Below are 26,873 nucleotides of genomic sequence, written 5' to 3' on the forward strand. Positions count from 1 at the left end.
GATGTGTTTCGGAAGAAGCTATCGTTTTCTTGTATTCCTTATGGTCTTAATGCATTTGTCTAAAAATAAATGCAGCTGAGACGTATCTGTACACGCCTTCGCCACAGATTTGAAGCGCGCCCCGAGTCAGGGCCGGTACTACGTTGTGGCACAGCCTGTAGAAGCGCCTTGTGGCGTAGCTGGGTTGGCAGAGTGGGGACTCGCTCTTCAGTTTACCGACAGACTATACCACCCTGGAAGTAACGGTGTGGTTGAACACTGGCGCCCGCGTTAAAAGCTGCGCTAATGTGCCATGAGTCAAAATAGACATCTGCATTACCAATAGTCTTACTCAGCCTATATAACATTTTGCAAGCCTGAAATAGACTCTTCGCCAGCTAAGTGAGGGTATGGAGACGTTCTATGGCTAGCTAGTTGGCGAATTTGTCAGCCCACGTGCAGTCGCAACAGATATCTCAAATTAATCAAGACTTCATTACTCGCTTAAGAGAACAAATGTCACAAATTGATCCAGGTCAAAGCATCACGGCATGGAACTCTACAAACCTTTGTGCATCGAGAGTTGCAGTCCTGTGTACATGTAATGTTGCACAGAGATGATGTGAAACCTGCACTGACACCTCCGTTTACTGGTCCACATCGTATCCTTAGCAGAAGTGGAAGAACATTAGATATTCCCCTCAATGGCAAGCCTAACATTGTCTCACCGTGTTATAGGAAACGTCAGAACCAAATGCCCAACGCAACGAGTCAGAGCCTATGCCCGAAATTCAACAACCTCCACCAGAATAATCGCCTGCTCAACCAAGGTCTCATACGTGTTTCGGGTAGTGCATACTTGCTCCCTGCACAAATCGGGAACAATGCTCTTCTCTCCCGAAGGGGACTGATGCGGCAACACGCAGCAGATCATAATGACATCAGGTGGACAGGTGATTCACTCAACAATCTGTCAACAGCGTTCTTGCACTGGCACCAGCAGTGCTGTGATTGCTTTCTCCCTGCTGCAGCGTGAAGTTCTGTGGCTATTAATTTCTGTGTTTTAATTTCCATTTGGTTACTGAACACACTTGAAAGGTACACACTTGCATGTTAATTAATTAGGTAACAGCTTCTCTGTGAATTGTTCTACATATGAATGTGTGTGTGAAAGATTGTTCTGAATAAAGCACTCAAGATACTGAATTATATTTCATATCTGTCCTCGCTGTATTAGAACTCAGCATACATATTAAGCTCGTCAGTTAAACAAGAGACTGCAAAACCTTTGGCTTTAGTTCGCTATGTAGGTCCCCCTAATTTCATCACCTACTGCAATTTTATCGGCAGCTGTCATATCCACGCTACTTCCTGCAAATATGGGTGCCAGATTAATGCAAGTGCTGGATTACTGAGAGTGTCTGAAACTTAATTTAAGCGTATAAGAGACTACACTTTATTAAATCCAAAGATACATTCATTCACATAGGATCTTAGTTCTTGAGTTTGAACATATACAGTAATATCACTCACTATGAAACAGGTCCCAAATTTTTATTGTTACAATGCAGCTTTACATCAGTACACCGCATATCTGATTCTTGCATAATGTCTCCAGGACAAATTTTTATTGTTACAATGCAGCTTTACATCAGTACACCGCATATCTGATTCTTGCATAATGTCTCCAGGAAGATGTCTGCAGCTTCAGCAACAGCACTGTAATAAATCTTCGTGTTCTCTATGCCCCCCTCTTCATCATTACTTTGCTGCAAGCTTTCGATTATTTCTTCATCTGTTACTGTTTGGTCTGTCTCACAGCCACTTACCAGCACCACCTTCATCAATTTCTCCTCCTGGAAGCTTGCGGAACATGTCAATGTACAAAGTGTCAGCAGCTGATAATTCAGAATTAACTGGCTCATCACTGTCATTCAGTAAAGGCTCCAGCTCAGTGTCAGTGGATGGTCACACTTTCCTCCAGTCTTAATTATGGTAGCATTCTCCACTTTATTCCATGCTTCTGACATTTGAAAAACAACATCTTGTAAATAGATTGGTTTCCACACCTTTGACATTGTCTCGGTAAAGTTATTTTCACATTCATTCACTAAAGAGGCAAGATTTGCATATCAATTATGATATTTTATTAATTACAAAATCCCATGGGCCGAATCAGGGCTATCACATCAGGTGGAAGAAAGAGAGCTTCTATACCATCAGACCTTAACGCTAGGCGCAAATTGAGACGCGTATAGCATGTGTGACATGACATTACAGCGCGAACCGCACGTCCCGCACAAGTCGAGCATATTGCGACGCGTACACCATACTACGCACGCGCCGACTGGCGACGCTCTGCGCTGACAGATGATGATGATGATGATGATGATTGGTTTGTAGGGCGCTCAACGGCGCGGTTATCAGCGCCCGTACAATTTCCCAACCTTTGCTCAGCCCAATTTCGCCACTTTCCTGGATGATGATGAAATGATGAGGACAACACAAACACCCAGTCATCTCGAGGCAGGTGAAAATTCCTGACCCCGCCGGGAATCGAACCCGGGACCCTGTGCGCTGACAGAACCGAAGCGCTCAAAACCTGTTGTCTTCCTCGAAAGATTTTACAGAAACTATTCACTGACAATATTTAATTTTTCCCTTGCTTGTAGCGTTATATGTCAGCTTCGTGGTGAAGTGTCCATCTCGCTAATGGCCATTCTTATTGTGATGTACACATTTTAGTAAGACACTACGCAAAACTCAAAAAGTTTGCAACGAAAATTAGGGGTCGCTACGATTCTGCACTTGATGCGTATTACACCATATGTTGCTGCGTATGAAATTTAGCTAACATGTTGAATTTTTGTTTAGACTTGGGAGGAGGTCTCTATCTGACTCCGATCTCGAGAAAATGGATCCTATGTAGCGCGCTCACTTCCGATCTCACGCCCGCGAGAATGAAATACTCGCAATGTCTCTCATATCTCCTAAACCGCTCGAGACATCGAAATGAAAGTTTGGCGAATGATAGCACACAAGGATGAGAGTTTTTTGCCAATTCTTAAACACACGGAACTTTCTTATCTATGGCGATATATCAGTACTTACACTTCCCTTTTTATTTATTTCACTCCAGTGACTGTAATTTTTTAAGAATTATCGACAGCTAGCGAAACAAGAGCTTCGTAGTAAGAAAATAAACATGAAATTTCTTCTTTTATGTTACTGCAAACTGACACTATGAGGTTTTTCGTAAGCTATTTAGCTCTGTGATTGCCAACGACTTGTTTAATGAGGCACTCCGTTTCGTTATTCTGTCGCAATAGCTGCTGTGAGATGAGTTTGGCAAATTACACTGTGACAAAGGAAGTACAATTAAACCTATCACCAAGAGAAATGTGGCCGTTACTCATAAATGGTGATGCTTCTTCGAATGAGAAAAGGTTAACAACTCACACAAAAATAGATTGTCAATTCTGTTGGAATTTTGGTGGAATCCCCGTAACCCATCGTATTTTTAACACTGAGAAACTGGAATGGAAACTCACCAAAGGATTTTATTCCTTCTCTTGATCTGAGCCGTATTAAAATGATGATGAGCGTTCCTTCAGATGAAATGATAGGCACATGCCACATACTGGTTACTCACCTACGGCTTGCCTAACTGACTTCGTGTGATCGCGAATAAAATAGTTGTTATTGAGAAAAATAAACAATTGACCTGTCGCACATCACAAAGGTCAGTGTATTGTCAGCAGTGGAGGATAACGCGCGCGACAGGAATGCAGAATCTAGCCATGTGTGCCTTGTGAGTTGGAGTTCAAAAAACGTTGTCATGAAAGTAGATCTGCCTTTGTCAGCAGTACATTTCAACAAATTAAATATATCTAATCATGACACTCCTTTAGGATATTCATACTTTCGTAATAATACCAACCATTTTCTTAATCTGTGTAGCCTGTTGTATAATTAGTTTATTAATGCTGATAATGTGCATGCAACAATTGAAATGCTTCTTCTCATCACGGCGAACAAATTAAAACATTGTTATTTGTGACTGCTTTTCGACTCTTTCGAGCTTGCAGTGGAAATGTGATGTTCCCATGCATGTACTACAGTATGTCGTATTACATTATTACATCCATATGCAAGTAATCACAGTGAGACCTCTATACTTCAGATCTTGGACGCTTTTTACCAGGAGCACAAAGAGGTCACACCTGTGGAGATTATCCCTTTCCAAATTTTTGTAACAGATCGTACAGATATGCCAGCATACTAGGCAGCGAGAAGATAACCTAGTTTTACTTTCCTGCCTTGCTTCTTAATCACATGATTTTATAATATTCCTTTGTTCCTTATTCCCTACCCCCTGTCCCTTCTTGTGATCTGAAAACATTGCGGAGGCATATGATACAATTCCAGCGGCCAATGGCTCACCAGTTACTGAAGTATGCATTTTTTTTGACAGAAGAAAAACAAAACAAAACTATACAGATACAAATAACAAAAAAGTATCATGTACTAACGAAAAATGCTGGAGCGTTTAAATGGCGAAAAACGAAACACTACACAAAGGCAATAAAATTTAGTATACAGTAAGGCAATATTTATGGTATGGGCAATATTACCTCTGCTCATATGCGCAGTGCCGATGTGAGCATATGGCCGGGCTACTTTTCCGCTCCCCGCCTCAAATTTCCCACGTTGCTAGAGAGGCACGCGCGACGCAAGAAACTGCCACAACCACAACGCCGTGCGACCTGTTGCAGGCGTGTTTCGCGTCCCAGTCGCATCACGTCGCAATTTGCGCGGTCCCATTTGAACCTGTGAAGTTACAAAAATGCGCGCTGCGCTGTGCCGCGCCACACATGTCTCAATTTGCGCCTGGCCTTAAGAGTCATCAGAAGGAGCACCGTCAATTATAAGAAAAGGTTTCAGAGGGAACCTATTCTTCTTCAGCTCTTCTCTTGCAGTTGGTATAAATGTTTCGTGGAACCAAGAAGAAAACATTTCTCTGTCCATCCAGCGTTTGTATTGAACTCAATCTTGTGCTGGTAATGCATTTACGTCACTGTGTTGAAAACAATGTGGATGTTGGGGTTTCCCAATTGTCATGTGCAATAGTTTATTACTCCCATTTGCATTACAGCACGCTGTTTAACTAACTAGCATCCTTCTTGTTCTTGGCAGCTAATGTTTTTGAAGGAAGCATCTTGTAGAAGAGGACTGGTTCATCAGAACTGCACATGGCATCAGCAATGAACTATTCTTCCTCTATTATCTTCAGTATATTGTTACAAACTCCTCTGTAAGTTTTCTGATAGCTGAGCGACTTACCCAGGGACTCTCAGTTGCCGCATGCCACGCCATTTTTATCCGTTTAATAGCTAACGCTCACTTGCTGCAGACAAGTTACTGCCGCTGAGTTGTTTGTTAAATGCAATTGCTTTTTCCTTCCTTATCATGCCACTGATTGGAATCCCTTTACTAGGTTATGGTATGAACCATCTTAACAGCTAGGTCCAGTTCTTCATTCTCGCGCTTTCACATAATCTTCAATTTTTCCAACTTACTCTCCATCTAGCTCCATCTTGATTGCATCCTGTTGAATAACATCTTGCTTTGTGATATCATAAATAGTTGCTTGGCCAACACTATGCTCAGCAGTGATGTCTCTTTGTGAAGAACCTCAGTTTAATTTATCTAAAATTTCGAGTTTTGTTGATATTTAATGTAACATGTTTCCTTTTAGAAGCAATGATACTGAACTGTACAGAAAGCCACCATTTTAAATACATATAGCATAGTCTAACATGGTAACTAGCTAACAACATTAATGTGCACAATAATTCATTGTTGTGCACATGATTTCAGCTTGAATGCCTGGAGGCTGGATGGGGTCCAGATTACTGAGAGACCACATCATTGAGGGCCGCCATATTAGTGAGAGTCTAGTGTACTGCATCTGTCTTACTGCCGATTGATCTGTCTTTGTATCTTCTGCCTTTAGATGTCACTGTCGTTACATTTTGGAGTTCTGTTTTCACTACTTGTACTAGCGCAATTAGTTTCCTCCACTATCCACACTTTTACGTGGGCACAGAACAAGTGTAGTCAAGAAAACACAATATATGGGTCTCATTTACTTCACTTTTTTAGGTATAAGCCAAGCCCATTCTTGTTTTGCCAAAAGAAAGTAAACTGCAAGTTATTTGGCTTACAGATGTGAAAACAGACTTCAAAAAGGCCTGAACACAGTTACACATTTTAGTTAAATGAATTTAGCTCCAGTGGAGGCTCAGGTAGTTAGCAACACTTTGGTACAGTGCGCAAGCAGCAAGCATGCTCACAGATAGATGGCAATGCCACTGTGCCCGCTTGGTGCTGCACTCTGTGGTCAGACACAGAACTAATATGACTCCATGTTGGTGCACACAGCGGTTAACTGCCAGAGACAGCCAGTCAACACACGAAAAGTCAATATCTACGCCCTCCAATGAGGTAAACATGCACTGTTTGTTACTTATTGTCACTCTAATGTTTGTTAGCATTATTTATGAACCACAGGGTTCAGTAAATTTACTGTTGTAGAGGTACAAATATGCATTTGTGGCAGGTTCCTTAACAGTCACATTCACTCTCACAATAACACACAGCTTCACTAGCAAACCAGTTTACAAGCGTAAAACATAGTACTGTCTTATACCTGTGATCATTTTACTACATAGAAATGATTTTCTTCATGACAGGCTACGAAAACATATGTTGCAGGAGTGCACTTGGGATTCATCTGCACAAGTCGACACCTCAACTCACTTCTTCAATATTGGCTTTTCTGAATTACATTAATGGAAAATGTCACTGCAACACATCCTTCAATCCCATAATCCTGCTGCCCTCAATCTCTTCTAGCCCCTACACCGCACCCACTTATGCACCTGCCCCATGACACTAATTCCACTCATCTTGTACTCACATCCTTCTTTCTAAAGTCATTCTCTATTCCATTTCCATCTCTGAATACACACACACACACACACACACACACACACACACACACACACACACAGTTTCCTGTAAATTACAAGAAAAAACACAAGTTTTTAATAAAATACAAAATCATTTTGTCAAAAATAAAATTACAGCAATGTATTAACTCTTCTCTTCTACAATGCAATTGGGTACATTGGAACTATTTTTAAGGGAGGGAGCTATCACTTCTGCATTTTCACTGTCCGCTACAAATGCTGAATTTGAAGTTTTTAGTGTTGATTCATCAACTTTTTCATTTTTATTATACACTTCACTAATAGGTGATGAGTTATCCAATTCTGCATTTTGGTTACGAATGTCATAACTATGATATGGAAGAGTTAACAACCAGTTCAAAAAGCTGGGAAAAAAATAAGGAAAAACAACAGATTTTTAAGTACATCAAATTTAGTATAGGTGCATTATCCAAAAAATATAAAATGTTTCTTGACTCTGCCTCTGTGATTACAGCCAAAATTTATTGAATAAAAATACTCAGATAAAATATACTGATGAGCAAGCAAGGATACTGCACAGTTCATAAGGTGAAAGCGAAAATCTGCAAACTTAGCAGCTGTGGTCATATGGTTTGAAAATATGACACTTTTAACATTATGAAAGGTTAAAGATGCCCACTATGTCATTGGTTATTACAACCTACTGGCAAGAGTACAATGATGACAAGGGCAATACAAACTGTCATTATGGAACAAGCCAATTATGATGCAAAGATTTGGTTGATGCTGGAGGAGGAGACATACCAAAAATTATCACGGGGTCCAACATCCACAATAATGAGGAATACGGTACTCACTAGAAAAGTGTGTCATCAAAAATTTCATCCCTCAGGCACCTCGAGCACACAAATTTCATGGCATTCCTAAACTTCATAACAAGAACATATTCTTACAGCCTATCATGACCAACATGCAGACTCACAAAAAGTCTCATGAGACTTCTCACTCTGCATGTTGGTCACTGTGCGCACCACATCAAGACTACGATGACTTCATCAATTGAATTAAATGCCTGTATCTAAGAGAAGAAGATATGGTTATCAGTTTTGATGTGGTCTCACTATTCACACACATTCTCATCAAAGACTCTATACCTCTGCTCTCCCAGTTATTTGATGATATTGTTAAGGTGCGTCCACATGATACCTTTTTTGTGTTTAACTTTGTGCACACACATAAATTTCCAACAGTGCAACTATGCATTTGCATTTGTGTATGTGTAATTTCTTGGAAATGGAGGCCATGTGTAAAGCACATTGCTACCTGCCTTCGGTCGGATTCTTTGCACTTTTTAGCAGATGACAAGGAGTCGAGGTCCATGTGCATTTGTGTAAAGTGTTGAGGTTATGCTGAGATGCGAATTATGCACAGTAATGTCTGTTGACCCCAAAGGAAGCTCACGTAAGTGTATGGAGTGCCCCTTCTGAAGATTATTTCAATAAAAATTCAAGATCTGTAGCCCTGAGCATAAAGTATCATGTAAAAGGCCTCCAATCACATTTTTGTAAATAATAAGATACCATAAGTTTAGAAGTAGAAAAACTGAGAAGAATAAGCCAAAAATTTATAAAAAGTGTGGGCTATATGAATATAAAAAGTGAGGGCCTATATGAAAACTATGGACTCATATTCATGCTATGGCAACTTAAAATCACAACTGGGGCACCCGACATCTGAACAAAAAAAATGATGGGGTACGTTTAGCTCCTCAAAAAACTACTAAAGATTGAAATAATGTACACTGATGATGCAAAAAATACAAATTCCCAAATGTGCCGAGTGCAAGGATGTTAATCTACACATCGTCTTTCATGATTAACATTCTGTATGCAAATAAAATACAAATGCTGCATTGACAATTAATTAACCTTCTATACTTCTTAGTTTCAGGAATAATCACTGAAATGCTTTGTTTTGAAATGAGGAATAAATAATTGAAACTGGTATATACGTTGCTATTTACTAGCTAACAAAAATTTATTGCTGGCCTTATTGCTGCAGTTTCCAAAGCAGAAAATCTAAAATCTTGCTGTGATCGCCTTTGAAATTTGCAAACAAGATATTGTCATCATTTCATATTTCTTTAACTACAGTTGCCTTTGAGTTTTCTTTTTTTGTCGCTTTTTCATCACAATAAATGAAGCAGAAGCTCCCAAGTGAAGAAGGGAATTCACAGCAGACTGCTTGCACAATGAGGCAATGTGTGGATATAATAACGCGTATGTGTACATGTGTTCTTCCCACAAACTTTTGTGCATGGTCTTTTATTCCTGTGCATCTGCAATTGTGCATGTGTGAACATACTTTATGGACTTATTTAAGCACTGGAGACTATTTCAACTACACAGATGGCATTGTGATGGAAACCTGTTTATGGGGTACTTTGACAACTTGCATTGGATATGGCTCCTGCAAAGCCTAATTAATTACTTTTATCATTATCTTGGCAAAACATTCATTATCTGGCCTCATGGATAAGAAAAGCTGCGAGAATCGTTGGACTGTAACAACAACATCCATGACAACATCAAGTTCATGATGGAGGTGGAGACAGATGGTGCCTTACTCTTCCCATAAACCTTCAATGTCACACTATAATATTATTAGCTATTTAAGCATTATAAGAAGAATAATATAACTAAAATAAACAAATTTAGAAATAAGATAGCCCAAATCAGAAACTAAACCACCTCAGTAATTGTTAAAAACTTTTTAAATAACAAGGTAAAGCAATTATATGAGGAATAGGAAAAATTAATCATGATAAAAATCCTTCCAAAACTCACCACACAATCTACATGCTACCAGGTACCACCACCCCTCACAGAAACATTCTTTTCTGGGCAACTTGGTGACTTCAACAACTGAAAGATTTCGTGACCCATCTCTCCATAAACACACCAGCAGAATGCCACTGAAAAGGACATGAAAAGCCTGTGCTTTTGCAATTCTGTGGCTCAGTAACAGGAAAGATTAGCTGACTCCTAAAGAGCCATAAAATCAATTTGGACTTCAGGCCTCCAGCAAAAAGTTCAGCAACTTATGAGGCCCATGAAAGATGATGCAGGGCCAAGAACACAGGAGTATATAAAATCCCATGTATATGTGGGGACACATTTATGTTTGGCAGCTTGGGTATACTACTTGACAGCATCTTACAACATGAGAGTCATCTCCGCCTATAGTATCCTGAAATATCAATGGTAGCAAAGCATGCTCTGGAAAACAGACCCCAAACTGCATTCGATGAAACAACTGTTATTAAACATACTAATGGTTTCTGGATTACTGAAATAAAAGAAGGGACTGAGATAAAAATTTATCATGACACGCTCAATAAAGAAGGCAGCCTACAGCTAAGCACAGCTTGGGACCCAGCCATCAGAATGTTGGAGCGGACATTGTGCGTTATCAATGAAAAAATTACTACGTATGGACCTGGACTGAGCACCAGTGGTGTCACATGAAGCAGAGCGAGTACATGAGGATGGTAGCAGCAATTACATGGCAGTCACCACTTGACAAAGGTTAGGAAGCACTCAGCTGAAATCTCATGGATTTTAAGCCATTCAGACCCAATGGCTACAATTGTTTACATTAATATTTAGTGTGTATTAGCTGCAACAGAAATATTTTTCCTCAATGGAAAACTCATGTACACATCTGTGAATGTTTAATCTTTTCATCATGCACATATGCTTCCACATTTTGGGCATCTCTGTAAAAATATCAAGTGTATGTAGCAGTGCACAGCAGCCTGTGACCACCAGAATTCACAGAAGTTATTGGTTAGTTATACTCCACTGTATGGTTGAATATTATTATTATTATTATTATTATTATTTTGCATGGTAATTATTGAATTATCAATTATTTATTACAACAGTGAATTTTTCAAAATTGTTTATAAAAATAAGCCAATGGTAAAAAATATGTATTGAAAACAAATACATATATTAGTATAAATTATAAAGAAAAATTTTCCTTCCTCCTGGCAAAAAGAAAGGAAGAATCAAATCTGAAATGGTTAAACCACTTGAAGCGGCTGGAAGCCCAAGAGAATTTTAGCACTATATATTGCTGTGAAAGACTGCATTCTTATATTGCATAAATAGTGAACCTGCCTCTGCTTTGTAACTGCTAAATATGTAGAGGGATTGGATATATGCCCTGTGGGTAAGCTACTACAAACAGCATAGTGAATGCATTATTGTGGCCAAGATAGACACGAAGCCCACGCCTACCACAGTAGTACAAGTTTATATGGCAACTAACTCTGCAGATGACGAAGAGATTGATGAAATGTATGATGAGATAAAAGAAATTATTCAGATAGTGAAGGGAGATGAAAATTTAATAGTCATGGGTGGCTGGAATTCAATAGTAGGAAAGGGAAGAGATGGAAATGTAGTGGTTGAATATGGAATGGGTGTAAGAAATGAAAGAGGAAGCCGTCAGGTAGAACTTTGAACAGAGCATAGCTTAATCATAGCTATAGAATCATGAAAGAAGGTTGTATACATGGAAGAGGCCTGGAGATACTAGAAGGTTTCAGATAGATTATATAATTTAATAGTCATGGGTGGCTGGAATTCAATAGTAGGAAAGGGAAGAGAAGGAAATGTAGTGGTTGAATATGGAATGGGTGTAAGAAATGAAAGAGGAAGCCATCAGGTAGAACTTTGAACAGAGCATAGCTTAATCATAGCTATAGAATCATGAAAGAAGGTTGTATACATGGAAGAGGCCTGGAGATACTAGAAGGTTTCAGATAGATTATATAATGGTACGACAATTTAGGAACCAGGTTTTAAACTGTAAGACATTTCCAGGGGCAGATGTGGACTCTGACCACAATCTATTGGTTATGAACTGTAGATCAAAACTAAAGAAACTGCAAAAAGATGGGAATTCAAGGAGATGGGACCTGGATAAACGGACAGAACCAGAGGTTGTAGAGAGTTTCAGGGAGAGCATAAGGGAGTGAGTGAGTGACAGGAATGGGGGAAAGAAATAGTGAAGGCAGCAGAGGATGAAGACGAGGGCTAGTAGAAATCCTTGGGTAACAGAAGAAATATTGATTTAATTGATGAAAGGAGAAAATATAAAAATTCAGTAAATGAAGCAGACAAAAAGTAATACAAACGTCTCCAAAATGAGATCAACAGGAAATGCAAAATGGCTAAGCAGGGATGGCTAGAGGACAACTGTAAGGATGTAGAAGTGTATCTCACTAGGGGTAAGATAGATAGCGCCTACAGGAAAATTAAAGAGACGTTTGGAAAAAAGAGAACCACCTGTATGAATATCAAGAGCTCAGATGGAAACCCAGTGCTAAGCAAAGAAGGGAAAGCAGAAAGGTGGGAAGGAGAACATAGAGGGTCTCTACAAGGGCAAGGGACAATATTATGGAAATAGAAGAGGATGTATATGAAGATGAAATGGGAGATATGATACTGGGTGATGAGTTTGACAGAGCACTGAAATATATAAGTTGAAACAAGGCCCCGGAGTAGACAACATTCCATTAGAACAACTGACAGCCTTGGGAGAGCCGGCCCTGACAAAACTTTACTATCTGGTGAGCAAGATGTTTGAGACAGGCGAAATACCCTCAGACTTCAAGAAGAATATAATAATTCCAATCCCAAAGAAAGCAGGTGTTGACACATGTGAAAATTACCGAACTATCAGTTTAATAAGTCATGGCTGCAAAATATTACAGACAAATGGAAAAACTGGTAGAAGGCGACCTCAGGGAAGATCAGTTTGGATTCCATAGAAATATTGGAACACGTGAGGCAATACTGACCCTACGACTTATCTTGAAGATAGATTAAGGAAAGGCAAACCTATGTTTCTAGCATTTGTAGACTTAGAGAAAACTTTTGACAATGTTGACTGGGATACTCGCTTTCAAATTCTGAAGGTGGCAGGGGTCAAATACAGGGAGTGAAAGGCTCTTTACAATTTGTACAGAAACCAGGTGGCAGTTATAAGAGTCAAGGGGCATGAAAGGAAAGCAGTGGTTGGGAAGGGAGTGAGACAGGTTTGTAGCCTATCCCCGATGTTATTCAATCTGTATATTGAGCAAGCAGTAAAGGAAACAAAAGAAAAATTCCAGAGTAGGTATTAAAATCCATGGAGACTAAATAAAAACTTTGAGGTTTGCCGATGACATTGTAATTCTGTCAGAGACAGCCAAGGACTTAGAAGAACAGTGTCTTGAAAGGAAGATATAAGATGAACATCAACAAAAGCAAAATGAGGATAATGGAATGTAGTTGAATTAAGTCGGGAATGTAGATGAATTAAGTCGGGTGATGCTGAGGGTATTAGATTAGGAAATAAGACACTTAAAGAAGTAAATGAGTTTTGCTATTTGGGGAGCAAAATAGCTCATGATGGTCGAAGTAGAGAGAATATAAAATGTAGACTGGCAACGGCAAGGAAAGCGTTTCTGAAAAACAGAAATTTGTTAACATTGAGTATAGATTTAAGTGTCAGGAAGTTGTTTCAGAATGTATTTGTATGGAGTGTAGCCATGTGTGGAAGTGAAACATGGACACTAAATAGTTTGGACAAGAAAAGAATAGAAGCTTTCAAAATGTGGTGCTACAGAAGAATGCTGAAGATTAGATAGGTAGATCACGTAACTAATGAGGAGGCACTGAATAGAACTGGGTAAAACAGAAACTTGTGGCACAACTTGACAAGAAGAAGGGATAGGTTGGTAGGAGATGTTCTGAGGCATCAAGGGATCACCAATATGGTATTGGAGGGCAGCGTGGAAGGTAAAAATCACAGAGCAGGCCAAGAGATGAATACACTAAGCAGGTTCAGAAGGATGTGGGTTGCAGTAGGTACTGGGAGATGAAGAAGATTGCACAGGATAGAGTAGCATGGAGAGCTGCATCATACCTGTCTCTGGTCTGAAGACTACAACAACAACAACAACTACAACAATAACAACTCCCCCTCTCGATGTCCATCTCCACTTCCTCTCCTCTATCTGTCTCCACCTCCTTTTCCCTCATGTCTCTGCCCATCTCATTCTGCCCCCTTCTCTATGTCCATTGTTAACCCTCTACCACCACCCCTGCTCCCCCTCCCCCCCTCCTTTAAGTCCATTTCCTGTTTCCCCATCTCACTTATCTTAAGCCTAGTTCATTGTTATAGCTAACGACACAGTGATTAGGAATCAAAGTCGTTTAAAATAAATGGGTAAATCGGTTGAGATCATGAGAGACTTCTTCAGCTGCTTGATCTGTGAGGATACTAGCTTCAATGACAGTATTTTGTATAGTTGTAAACGAGTAGGATTACAAAGTTTTTAGACAATTCAGATTCCATAGCAGTATTCTAATCATAAGCCCACAGCCATAAATACAACTTTCCTGTTTCCTGTCAAAACCCACTGCTAGGAAGAAAACAAAACAGCACATAGTTGTGTATACAAATTTTGGTTGAAATTATATATAATGAGAAGGAAAATATATATGGGAGAAACAATTTATCCAATGGTTTAAATGCCCAGTTATTGTAGTCAGAACTGACTGCAAGAAAGAAAATGAAACTGTAAATTTTTACCACACAGTATTTTCATCCTTGCAGATGGTCCTGATAGAATACCTGCACACTGTTGTTTAAAAAAATATATGCTATGTCCATCCAAATGTTTATTAAAGTATTGTGTAAAAATATGGAGCAAATCAGTAAAGAACTTTTTGAGATATTTACTAACAACTTTTGCCAATTACATTCCATACATGTATTTATAAACCATATATATAACATGTAGTCTATGTCCATCTGAATATTTATTCGAGTATTGTGTAAAAACTGGAAATAAATCAGCCCAGAATATTTCGAAAATCTTGCTAGTAACTTTGCCACATATGTTTGGCTGTATGTTGATTAGAATAATGTCTAAAAATTGGAAGTAGATTAGTCAAGAACTTTTCAAACTTTATGCCTAATAACATTGCCCTTTTACACAGAGTGTGTGTGTGTGTGTGTGGTGTGTGTGTGTGTGTGTCTATTTATATACACAAACACACTTAAATAACAAATACATTTAAAATAAGTAGCTTATATTTGTACAAAGGTTTATAAGAATATCGAGTAAAAAACTGAATTAAATTGGTCCAGAATTTTTCAAGAATTTTATTACCAACTTTGCCCCTTTATAAATACAATCAACTCTCGACTATCCATGGCCTATTTCTCCTTTTAAGCTGCTGAATATTTTTCTTTTACCAGAGAGTGGCGAAGGCAGTATTGATATGCAGAATCTGGCACTGATTTATGATGTGGGTTAAACTATAATATTCAGAAAAGAAAGACAAAATAATTCAATTTGTTAGCAGTTCTGACTCATCTACAGGTTTGTAAAAGCTGAAGGCTATAACATGTTTACATCTGCAGAACTGGATAAAGCCATAATGGAATGGTTTCAACAGGAAACAGCAGAGGGCACACAAGAATCTGGCCCACTATGCACCAAAAGGTGCAGTTTTTCTTCAAAACCCAAGGGGTGGAAGGAGATTTTATTGCATCTTCTGGCTGGCTATCAAGCTTTAAACAGCATCATGGTATCTGGGAAATTGCCGTCCAAGGAGAAAAGTTAAACACAGATATAAAGCTACTTCTGAATTTTGTAACGATTTCCAAGAGTTTATTCCGCAAGAAAATTTAGAGGTTGAGCAAATATAAAATGTGGATGAAACTGGGCTATTTAGGCAGCGTCTACCAACAAGGACTTCAGCTTTCGAGACAGAGCATAATGCCCCTGATTACAAATCAAGTAAGAAAGAATAACTGTGGTGTGTTGTGCTAAAGGTACAGGACTACATAAAGTTATGCTTGATATAATGGGTAAAGTTAAAAACCGCTATGTTTCAAAGGAAAAGGAATGCACAATTTACCTGTCCATTATTTTCACCAGAAAGGGGCCTGGATGGACCACACAATATTTCAAAAATGGTTCCATAGCTCCTTTGAGCCACAGGTGCAAGAAAACTTAATGTTGAAGGGCCTAATTACAAGGGCTATACTGTTACTGGACAATACACCATCACATTCAAATGAACTTGTTCTAAAATTGGATGACAGGATGATATTTGTAAAACATTTGCCCTCTAATGGGATAGCCTTTATTCAGCTAGTGGATCAGTGTTCCTGCTGCCATGAAGAAAATTTATAGAGGAAATCTCTTACAGAACCTTATTGATAAAGGCAGCAATCTTCAAACATTTGGGAAACTACTGACTGTGCTAGATGCAATTTATGAAGTGTCAAAGGCGTGACGTAACGTAAAACGATCAACCATAGCCAAGTCCTGAAAAACATTAATCCTAAAACTGATGAAGTCAGTGATTCCGACAGTGAGGAGGACATTAGCTGCTGTTTTAAAAAGTACTCCGGGGTGTGAAACCGTTAACAAATAAAATATTTCTGAATGGTTTGACATGGGCCACACAGAGCCTGGTCAGGAGATGTTGAGTGACGGTGCTATTGTTCTGCAAGTATATGGGAAATCTGAGGAGGTGAATGACAGAGACGAAGATGACAACATTCTTCTAATTCCAGAAACACTAATCAGTCATGCATTAACACTTCACTGGGCCAAAGGGTTATTGGATACCTGGAACAGCAGGATAATGTTACCCTATCTGACAAGTTGGTGTTGCTTAAAATGCATAGTGTGATATGTAAAAGACAAGCTACATCACTGAAACAAAAATCAATTTGACTGTTTTGTTTGAAAGTGGTGTAGTGTAATGTGAAATTGGCTTCCACTCTATTCTTTGTAAATACTGCATTTTCACACATAATACATTGAACAAAGTTGAATTTATTATACACGTTAGATAAGTAGTGTTAATTAAAACAACTCTAATACATTACTGTGTACTTTAATTCTTCAATCCACAGATAACTGAGAGTACACTGTGCGCGTGGGTGGGGAGGACGGGGTTTATTGGCAAGAAATAAAGAAATGCACTTTTCTGCATTTTTGGAAATTTAGCCCCATGGGGGTGAAATAGTGGGTGAAAAAAAATGTATTTCAGTGTTTTTGGAAATTCAAACCTCTAAGGGGGTGAAATAGAGGATGAAACATTTTATGAAAATATTTCATTATAAAAGCATTTTTAACACTAGAGCTATTAATATTTGAATTTGGCTTCTCAGTTAGAAAAGAAAGAAATATGTGTTTCACTGTATTTGTAAATTCAGAAATGTTTTATAAAAATATTTCACTATGAAGGCATTTTTAAAGCTAGATCTATTAGCATTTGAATTTGGCTTCTCGGTTAGAAATGAAAAAACATATGTTTCACTGTTTTGGAAACTGAACCCCTAAGGGGGTGAAATATGGACATCACGCAGACCAAACTTCGAAGGACAGAAAATTTTAAATTTGGAGACTGTGATGATCATTCATTGCAGGCATCATTAAAGAAATGCTTGTCCAAAATTCCACTCCTAAGGGGCAGAAATAGAGGATAAAAAGTTTTATGAAATTATTTCATTATCAAAGCATTTTCAAAGCTAAATCTACGAAAATTTATATTTGGATTCTACGTTAGAGGAATTAAACCACCAAGGGGGTGAAATAGAGGATCAAAATGTTTTAAGAAAATATTTTGTTATATTGGGGAAGAAGAAGAAGAAGAAGAAGAAGAAGAAGCTAAACCTATGAAAATTGGTATTTCACTTCTCAGTTACATATAAAGAAATATATGGAAGGAGAGGCACACTGCAATCAGTCGCAGCCCCGTAGTTTTTATTACTCTTACCTATACACCAATAAGATAGAATGGCAACACGTACTGCTGTTAAGTTTGTTGGATCATAACTCAATTGCACTGAAGATGGCTACTTATAGCCAAAGTTCAGACTGCCAGAGTAATAAAAGCTAATGAGATTGTGACTGAGTGCTGTGAGCCTCTCGTTCCTTACAGTCTATGGTCATTGTCCACAACAGTCCCTTATGGAATCAAAGATGGTGAAGAAATATGTGTTAGGGGATGAAAGTTTCTATGGAAATATCACTACAAGAATATAAGAGGCATATGTTGTTACAGAGACTGTAGTCTAATACACACTGTACCGTACAGCCATAGTTACAGTATGCATGGTGGTACCGTTTCTCAAACATCATAACCTAGTGCCCTCTTCTACCACAACAATTGGTAATGTTGGATCCGATCACTTCTCTTGTTGACATACCTTGTAGGGGACGTGATACAAGATTGTACATATTGGTTCCATATTCAAATCAAGAACTTGCTGATGGAAAGGCAAATGGCAACGGGTAGCAAGGTTGTATCAACAGAGCTATCCCCGCTGACATTTAATCACAGCATTCAATGTTAGCAACAGCCTGAGACAGGCTTGTCTCAGGAAGCAGGAAATCATGAAGGAGGTACCTGAAGCGTTTGAGTACCAGGCTTGAAGGAAAATGTGATTAACACTGTGGAAGGCAACTGTCACGTACCAGGCAATTGGCCCGCCAATAAAGGATAACATCCTCCATGACAACTGTTACTACCCTTATCACTTACAGTGTGTGCAGGGCGTACTAGTGACAGACTTTTCACATCGGGAGCAGTTCTGTCACTGGTTTCTTCACCAGGCAAGCATGATTCCTGGATTTGTGTCACCCATTCTATTCACAGCTGAGGCCACCTTTACACAGAGTGGTATTTTCAACTTTAATAACTGTCATTTGTGGGATGGTATGCAGAACCCCATGTTATGGTGACAGTGATCCATCAGCATCAGTGCAGCCAGAATGTGTGGGCCAGCATAATTGGTGACCATATTTTGGAATCAGTCTCCCTTCCATATTTCCTAACAGGCAGGAACTATCAGTGTTTCTTGCGGATGACTTTGCCTTCCCTCCTGGAAGAAGTGCCACTGATGATTCAAAGGGTTATATGGCTGCTACATGATGGTGCTCCAGTCCACTTCACTGTTAATATCGAGACACAACTCAATCGTATGTTCCCCGGTCCACGGATCGGTCAAGGGGGTCCAGCTGCATCGTCTGCTTGTTCACCGGATCTCAACCCGTGTGATTTCTGATTATGGGGTATGTTTCCTGGTCAGTGGATCGGATTGGACAAGGGAATCCAGTTACATGGACTGTTAACCAGATCTCAACCTGTGCGATTTCTGATTATGGGGCCATCTCAAAAGTATCGTGTATCCAGATCCCATTCCAGGTGTAACGGCACTGGAGCAGTGTATTCATGCTGCCTTTGATACTGTTCAGATGCAGCCTGATCAATGTGAACGTGTGAGACAGAACATACTATGGTGCGTGAACACATGTGTTGAAGCACATGTAAACCATTTTTAATGCCTACCGTAACTGTGGCTACATGGTACAGCACATATTAGACTGCAGTCTCTGTAACAATGTATGAATAAATGATCTCCAGCATGGAAACCAAGCATTTACAGACTCGTTCATCAGACCTTTTTTTCTTCTGTATCCTCTCATACATCAATCCCTAGAGTTTGTACATGGTGGAAAAAATCACCCCGTGTAAAGAGAAGTTGTTGTTTAACATTGTTACCAAAATCTCGATAAGTGCTTGACCGATTTACTTCCAATTTTTGCATGATACTCTAATAAACATTCAGACAGATGTAGGCTACAATTGTTTTAGGTCTCTCTCTCTCTCTCTCTCTCTCTGGCCACCATGTCTTCCTCAGCCCCTAGGCATCATGGGATGTGGATACAGAGATCATGTCGTCAGCACACAGCTCACCCGGCTGTTGTCAGTTTTTGTGCTCAGTGCCACTACTTCTCAATCAAGTAGCTCTTCAATTAGACTCACAAGGGCTGAGTGCATCACGCTTATCAACAGCACTTGCAAGACCTGGATGGTGACCCACCCAAGTGCTAGCCAAGCCCGGTTGTGCTCAACTTTGATGGTCTGACGGGAATTACTTCAGATTTTTACACAATACTCTAATAAACCTCGGAATGGATATAGAGAATCTATTTAAAAAAATGATATGAAAATATATATTTAAATCTGTTCTATATACATGCATCAAAAAAAGTTTTGCATCACCCCGGTTCCCAGAACTCCTGAAGATAGACGTTGACTGTGGATATTGTATCACAGCCACAGTCCCTTTGACTGTTCAGAGATACCACTAACCCTGGCCAAAGATGTAAACAACCATGCATAAGCAGCACATATTAGACGGCGGGGATTCAACAGTTGATCAGTTCCAGTTATTCCACCAGGAATGAGATACACGGCTCATGTTGTCTGTAGTTCAACCATACGTAGACGGCCAATACCACGATTTGATCACGTCCGCATTGTTACTTTGTGCCAGGAAGGGCTCTCAACAAGGGAAATGTCTAGGCATCTCAGAGTGAACCAAAGCAATGTTGTTCGGACATGGAGAAGATGAGAGAGACAGGAACTGTCGATGACATGCCTCGCTCAGGCCGCCCAAGGGCTACTACTGCAGTGGATGACCGCTACCTATGGATTATGGCTTGGAGGAATCCTCACAGCAACACCACCATGCTGAATAATGCTTTTTGTGCAGCCACTGGACTTTGTGTTATGACCCAAACTGTGCACAATAGATTACACGATGCGCAACTTCACTCCCGACATCCATAGTGAGGCCCATCTTTGCAACGACGACACTATGCAGTGTGGTACAGATGGGCCCAACAACATGCCTAATGGTCCACTCAGGATTGGCATCACGTTCCCTTTACCGATGAGTGTCGCATATGCTTTCAACCAGACAATCATTGGAGATGTGTTTGGAGGCAACCTGGTCAGGCTGAATGCCTTAGACACACTGTCCAGCAAGTGCAGCAAGGTGGTGGTTCCCTCCTGTTTTGGGGTGGAATTATGTGGGGCCAGTGTACGCCGCTAGTGATCACAGAAGGCACCATAACAGCTGTAGATACGTGAAGGTCATCCTCTGACCGATAATGCAACCAATCAGCATCGTATTGACAAGGCATTCGTCTTCATGGACGACAATTCTCGCGCCCATCATGCACATCTTGTGAATTACTTCCATCAGGATTACGACATCGCTCGACTAAAGTGGCCAGCATGTTTTCCAGAAATGAACCCTATCAAAAATGCCTGGGATGGATTGAAAAGGGCTGTTTATGGACAACGTGACCTACCAACCACTCTGAGGGATCGTGCCGAATCGCCATTGAGGAGTGGGACAACCTGGACCAACAGTGCCTTGATGAACTTGTGGATAGTATGGCATGATGAATACAGGCATGCATCAATGCAACATGACATGCTACTGGGTGGTAGAGGTACTAGTGTGTACAGCAATCTGGACCACCACCTCTGAAGGTCTCATTGTATGGTGGTACAACATGCAATGTAGAGATTAGATTAGATTAATACTAGTTCCATGGATCATGAATACAATATTTCGTAATGATGTGGAACGAGTCGAATTTTCTAATACATGACATAATTAGATTAATTTAACAACATACTTAAGTTAATATAACAACTTTATTTTTTTGTGTTTTTTGTTTTTCTTTATTTTTTATTTTTATTTTTTTTATTTTTAAAATATTTTTTTCTTTTTTTTTTCTTAATTTATATCTAAAAATTCCTCAATGGAGTAGAAGGAGTTGTCATTCAGAAATTCTTTTAATTTCTTCTTAAATACTTGTTGGTTATCTGTCAGACTTTTGATACTATTTGGTAAGTGACCAAAGACTTTAGTGCCAGTATAATTCACCCCTTTCTGTGCCAAAGTTAGATTTAATCTTGAATAGTGAAGATCATCCTTTCTCCTAGTATTGTAGTTATGCACACTGCTATTACTTTTGAATTGGGTTTGGTTGTTAATAACAAATTTCATAAGAGAGTATATATACTGAGAAGCTACTGTGAATATCCCTAGATCCTTAAATAAATGTCTGCAGGATGATCTTGGGTGGACTCCAGCTATTATTCTGATTACACGATTTTGTGCAATAAATACTTTATTCCTCAGTGATGAATTCCCCCAAAATATGATGCCATATGAAAGCAACGAGTGAAAATAGGCGTAGTAAGCTAATTTACTAAGATGTTTATCACCAAAACTTGCAATGACCCTTATTGCATAAGTAGCTGAACTCAAACGTTTCAGCAGATCATCAATGTGTTTCTTCCAATTTAATCTCTCATCAATGGACACACCTAAAAATTTTGAATATTCTACCTTAGCTATATGCTTCTGATTAAGGTCTATATTTATTAATGGCGTCATACCATTCACTGTATGGAACTGTATGTACTGTGTCTTATCAAAATTCAGTGAGAGTCCGTTTACAAGGAACCACTTAGTAATTTTCTGAAAGACATTATTGACAATTCCATCAGTTAATTCTTGTTCCTCAGGTGTGATTACTATACTTGTATCATCAGCAAAGAGAACTAACTTTGCCTCTTCATGAATATAGAATGGCAAGTCATTAATATATAATAAGAACAACAAAGGACCCAAGACTGACCCTTGTGGATCCCCATTCTTGATAGTTCCCCAGTTTGAGGAATGTGCTGATCTTTGTATGTTACGAGAACTACTTATTTCAACTTTCTGCACTCTTCCAGTTAGGTACGAATTAAACCATTTGTGCACTGTCCCACTCATGCCACAATACTTGAGCTTGTCTAGCAGAATTTCATGATTTACACAATCAAAAGCCTTTGAGAGATCACAAAAAATCCCAATGGGTGGTGTTCGGTTATTCAGATCATTCAAAATTTAACTGGTGAAAGCATATATGGCATTTTCTGTTAAAAAACCTTTCTGGAAACCAAACTGACATTTTGTTAGTACTTCATTTTTACAGATATGTGAAGCTACTCTTGAATACATTACTTTCTCAAAAATTTTGGATAAAGCTGTTAGAAGGGAGATTGGACGGTAATTGTTGACATCAGATCTATCCCCCTTTTTATGCAAAGGTATAACAATAGCATATTTCAGTCTATCAGGGAAAATGCCCTGTTCCAGAGAGCTATTACACAGGTGGCTGAGAATCTTACTTATCTGTTGAGAACAAGCTTTTAGTATTTTGCTGGAAATGCCATCAATTCCATGTGAGTTTTTGCTTTTAAGCAAGTTTATTATTTTCCTAATTTCAGAGGGAGAAGTGGGTGAGATTTCAATTGTATCAAATTGCATAGGTATGGCCTCTTCCATTAACAGCCTAGCAAAGATGATGTTGAATGACAGGTGAGGTGTGAGTGACGGCAATTTGAAATTAGCGGAGATTGAGGCCTGGTGGATAACGGGAAGAGAGGATATATTGAAGAGCAAGTTCCCATCTCCGGAGTTCGGATAGATTGGTGTTAGTGGGAAGTATCCAGATAACCCGGACGGTGTAACACTGTGCCAAGATGTGCTGGCCGTGCACCAAGGCATGTTTAGCCACAGGGTGATCCTCATTACCAACAAACACAGTCTGCCTGTGTCCATTCATGCGAATGGACAGTTTGTTGTTGGTCATTCCCACATAGAATGCGTCACAGTGTAGGCAGGTCAGTTGGTAAATCACGTGGGCACTTTCACACGTGGCTCTGCCTTTGATCGTGTACACCTTCCGGGTTACAGGACTGGAGTAGGTGGTGGTGGGAGGGTGCATGGGACAGGTTTTACACCGGGGGCGGTTACAAGGGTAGGAGCCAGTGGGTAGGGAAGGAGGTTTGGGGATTTCATAGGGATGAACTAAGAGGTTACGAAGATTAGGTGGACGGCGGAAAGACACTCTTGGTGGAGTGGGGAGGATTTCATGAAGGGTGAATCTCATTTCAGGGCAGGATTTGAGGAAGTTGTATCCCTGCTGGAGAGCCACATTCAGAGTCTGATCCAGTCCCGGAAAGTATCCTGTCACAAGTGGGGCACTTTTGTGGTTCTTCTGTGGGAGTTTCTGGGTTTGAGAAGATGAGGAAGTGGCTCTGGTTATTTGCTTCTGTACCAGGTCGGGAGGGTAGTTGCGGGACGTGAAAGCTGTTGTCAGGTTGTTGGTGTAATGGTTCAGGGATTCCGGACTGGAGCAGATTCGTTTGCCACGAAGACCTAGGCTGTAGGGAAGGGACCGTTTGATGTGGAATGGGTGGCAGCTGTCATAATGGAGGTACTGTTGCTTGTTGGTGGGTTTGATGTGGACGGACGTGTGAAGCTGGCCATTGGACAGGTGGAGGTCAACGTCAAGGAAAGTGGCATGGGATTTGGAGTAGGACCAGGTGAATCTGATGGAACCAAAGGAGTTGAGGTTGGAGAGGAAATTCTGGAGTTCTTCTTCACTGTGAGTCCAGATCATGAAGATGTCATCAATAAATCTGTACCAAACTTTGGGTTGGCAGGCCTGGGTAACCAAGAAGGCTTCCTCTAAGCGACCCATGAATAGGTTGGTGTACAAGGGGGCCATCCTGGTACCCATGGCTGTTCCCTTTAGTTGTTGGTATGTCTGGCCTTCAAAAGTGAAGAAGTTGTGGGTCAGGATGAAGCTGGCTAAGGTAATGAGGAAAGAGGTTTTAGGTAGGGTGGCAGGTGATCGGCCTGAAAGGAAGTGCTCCATCGCAGCGAGGCCCTGGATGTGCGGGATATTTGTGTATAAGTAAGTGGCATCAATGGTTACAAGGATGGTTTCAGGGGGTAACAGATTGGGTAAGGATTCCAGGCGTTCGAGAAAGTGGTTGGTCTCTTTGATGAAGGATGGGAGACTGCATGTAACGGGTTGAAGGTGTTGATCTACGTAGGCAGAGATACTTTCTGTGTGGGCTTGGTAACCAGCTACAATGGGGCGGCCGGGATGATGGGGTTTGTTGTGTATGTAGTATATTCTACTTTATTCAACAAAATGCAGTATTTACAAAGAATAGAGTCGAAGCCAATTTCACATTACACTACATCACTTTGAAACAAAATAGTCAAATTGATTTCTGTTTCAGTGAGGTAGCTTGTCTTTTACATATCATACTATGAATTTTAAGCAACACCAACTTGTCATAAAGGGTAACATCTACATCCATACCCCGCAAGCCACCTGACGGTGTGTGGCGGAGGGTACCCTGAGTACCTGTATCGGTTCTCCCTTCTATTCCAGTCTCGCATTGTTCGTGGAAAGAAGGATTGTCGGTATGCCTCTGTGTGGGCTCTAATCTCTCTGATTTTATCCTCATGGTCTCTTTGCGAGATATACGTAGGAGGGAGCAATATACTGCTTGACTCCTCGGTGAAGGTATGTTCTCAAAACTTCAACAAAAGCCCGTAGTGAGCTACTGAGCGTCTCTCCTGCAGTCTTCCACTGGAGTTTATCTATCACCTCCGTAATGCTTTCGGGATTACTAAATGATCCTTTAGCGAAGTGTGCTGCTCTCCGTTGGATCTTCTCTATCTCTTCTATCAACCCTATCTGGTATGGATCCACACTGGTGAGCAGTATTCAAGCAGTGGGCGAACAAGTGTACTGTAACCTACTTCCCTTGTTTTCAGATTGCATTTCCTTAGGATTCTTCCAATGAATCTCAGTCTGGCAACTGCTTTACCAACGATCAACTTTATATGATCATTCCATTTTAAATCACTCCTAATGCCTACGCCCAGATAATTTATGGAATTAACTGCTTCCAATTGCTGACCTGCTATATTGTAGCTAAATGATAAGGGATCTTTCTCTCTATGTATTCGCAGCACATTGCACTTGTCTACACTGAGATTCAATTGCCATTCCCTGCACCATGCATCAATTCGCTGCAGGTCCTCCTGCATTACAGTACAATTTTCCATTGTTACAGCCTCTCGATATACCACAGCATCATCCGCAAAAAGCCTCAGTGAACTTCCGATGTTATCCACAAGGTCATTTATGTATATTGTGAATAGCAACGGTCCTACAACACTCCCCTGTGGCACACCTGAAATCACTCTTACTTCGGAAGACTTCTCTCCATTGAGAATGACATGCTGCGTTCTGTAATCTAGGAACTCTTAAATCTAATCACACAATTGGTCTGATAGTCCATATGCTCTTACTTTGTTCATTAAATGACTGTGGGGAAGTGTATCATCCTGCTATTCCAGGTATCCAGTAACTCTTTGGCCCACTGAAGTGTTAATGCACGACTGATTAGTGTTTCTGGAATCAGAGGAATGTTGTCATCTTTGTCACTGTCATTCACCGCCTCAGATTTCCCATATACTCGCACAACAATAGCACCGTCACTCAACATTATCTTCTGACCAGGCTCTGTGCGGCCCACATCAAACCAGTCAGAAATATTTTATTTGTTAACAGTTTCACACCCTGGAGTACTTTTTAAAACAGCAACTAACATCTTCTTCGTCAGAATCACTGATTTCATCAGTTTTAGGATTAATGTTTTTCAGGACTTGGCTATGGTTGATTGTTTTGACACTTCATAAATTGCATCTAGCACAGTCAGTGGTTTCCCAAACGGACTTCTGCTTTGTCTTCTAACATATCAGCAGACAGTTGCATGACTGCTTTTTTTAGATACGTCAGTTCCTCTTCAACCAATGTGTGTACTGTTGTGTTCATTATCACAGTATCTATAGCCTCAGAGAACTCTGAAGACACTTCATCAGTCTTCAGTGACCCACTTCTTTTCAAATTGATTTTTCCTGCTGATTATCTTAAACTTCAGCCTGCTCTTCACATTATTAAACTGCAATGTTCCTGGGTACTCCTTACAATCAAGTAGCTGATTTCAGAATGTCACTACGATGTAATCCAGCAGGTATCTTACCATGCCTCTAAGTCGTTTCCACATATACCTCCTCCTCTTG

General features: G+C 40.0%; 1 protein-coding gene across 5 annotated transcripts in view; it reads right to left on the reverse strand.

Annotated features, from left to right (window-relative positions):
• Window positions 1-7,107: 7,107 nt before the first annotated feature.
• Window positions 7,108-26,873, reverse strand: part of LOC124784509 (tRNA pseudouridine synthase A) — a 116,947-nt gene continuing 97,181 nt past the window's right edge. For all 5 annotated transcript variants that reach the window (XM_047254106.1, XM_047254105.1, XM_047254107.1 and 2 more), the window contains exon 7: window positions 7,108-7,378. In XM_047254106.1, the coding sequence (XP_047110062.1) occupies window positions 7,138-7,378 (241 nt within the window). In that variant the 3' untranslated portion in view covers window positions 7,108-7,137. The remainder of the gene's footprint in view (window positions 7,379-26,873) is intronic.

Source organism: Schistocerca piceifrons, chromosome 1, assembly GCF_021461385.2.
Source record: "Schistocerca piceifrons isolate TAMUIC-IGC-003096 chromosome 1, iqSchPice1.1, whole genome shotgun sequence".
Classification (NCBI taxonomy): Eukaryota; Metazoa; Arthropoda; class Insecta; order Orthoptera; family Acrididae; genus Schistocerca; species Schistocerca piceifrons.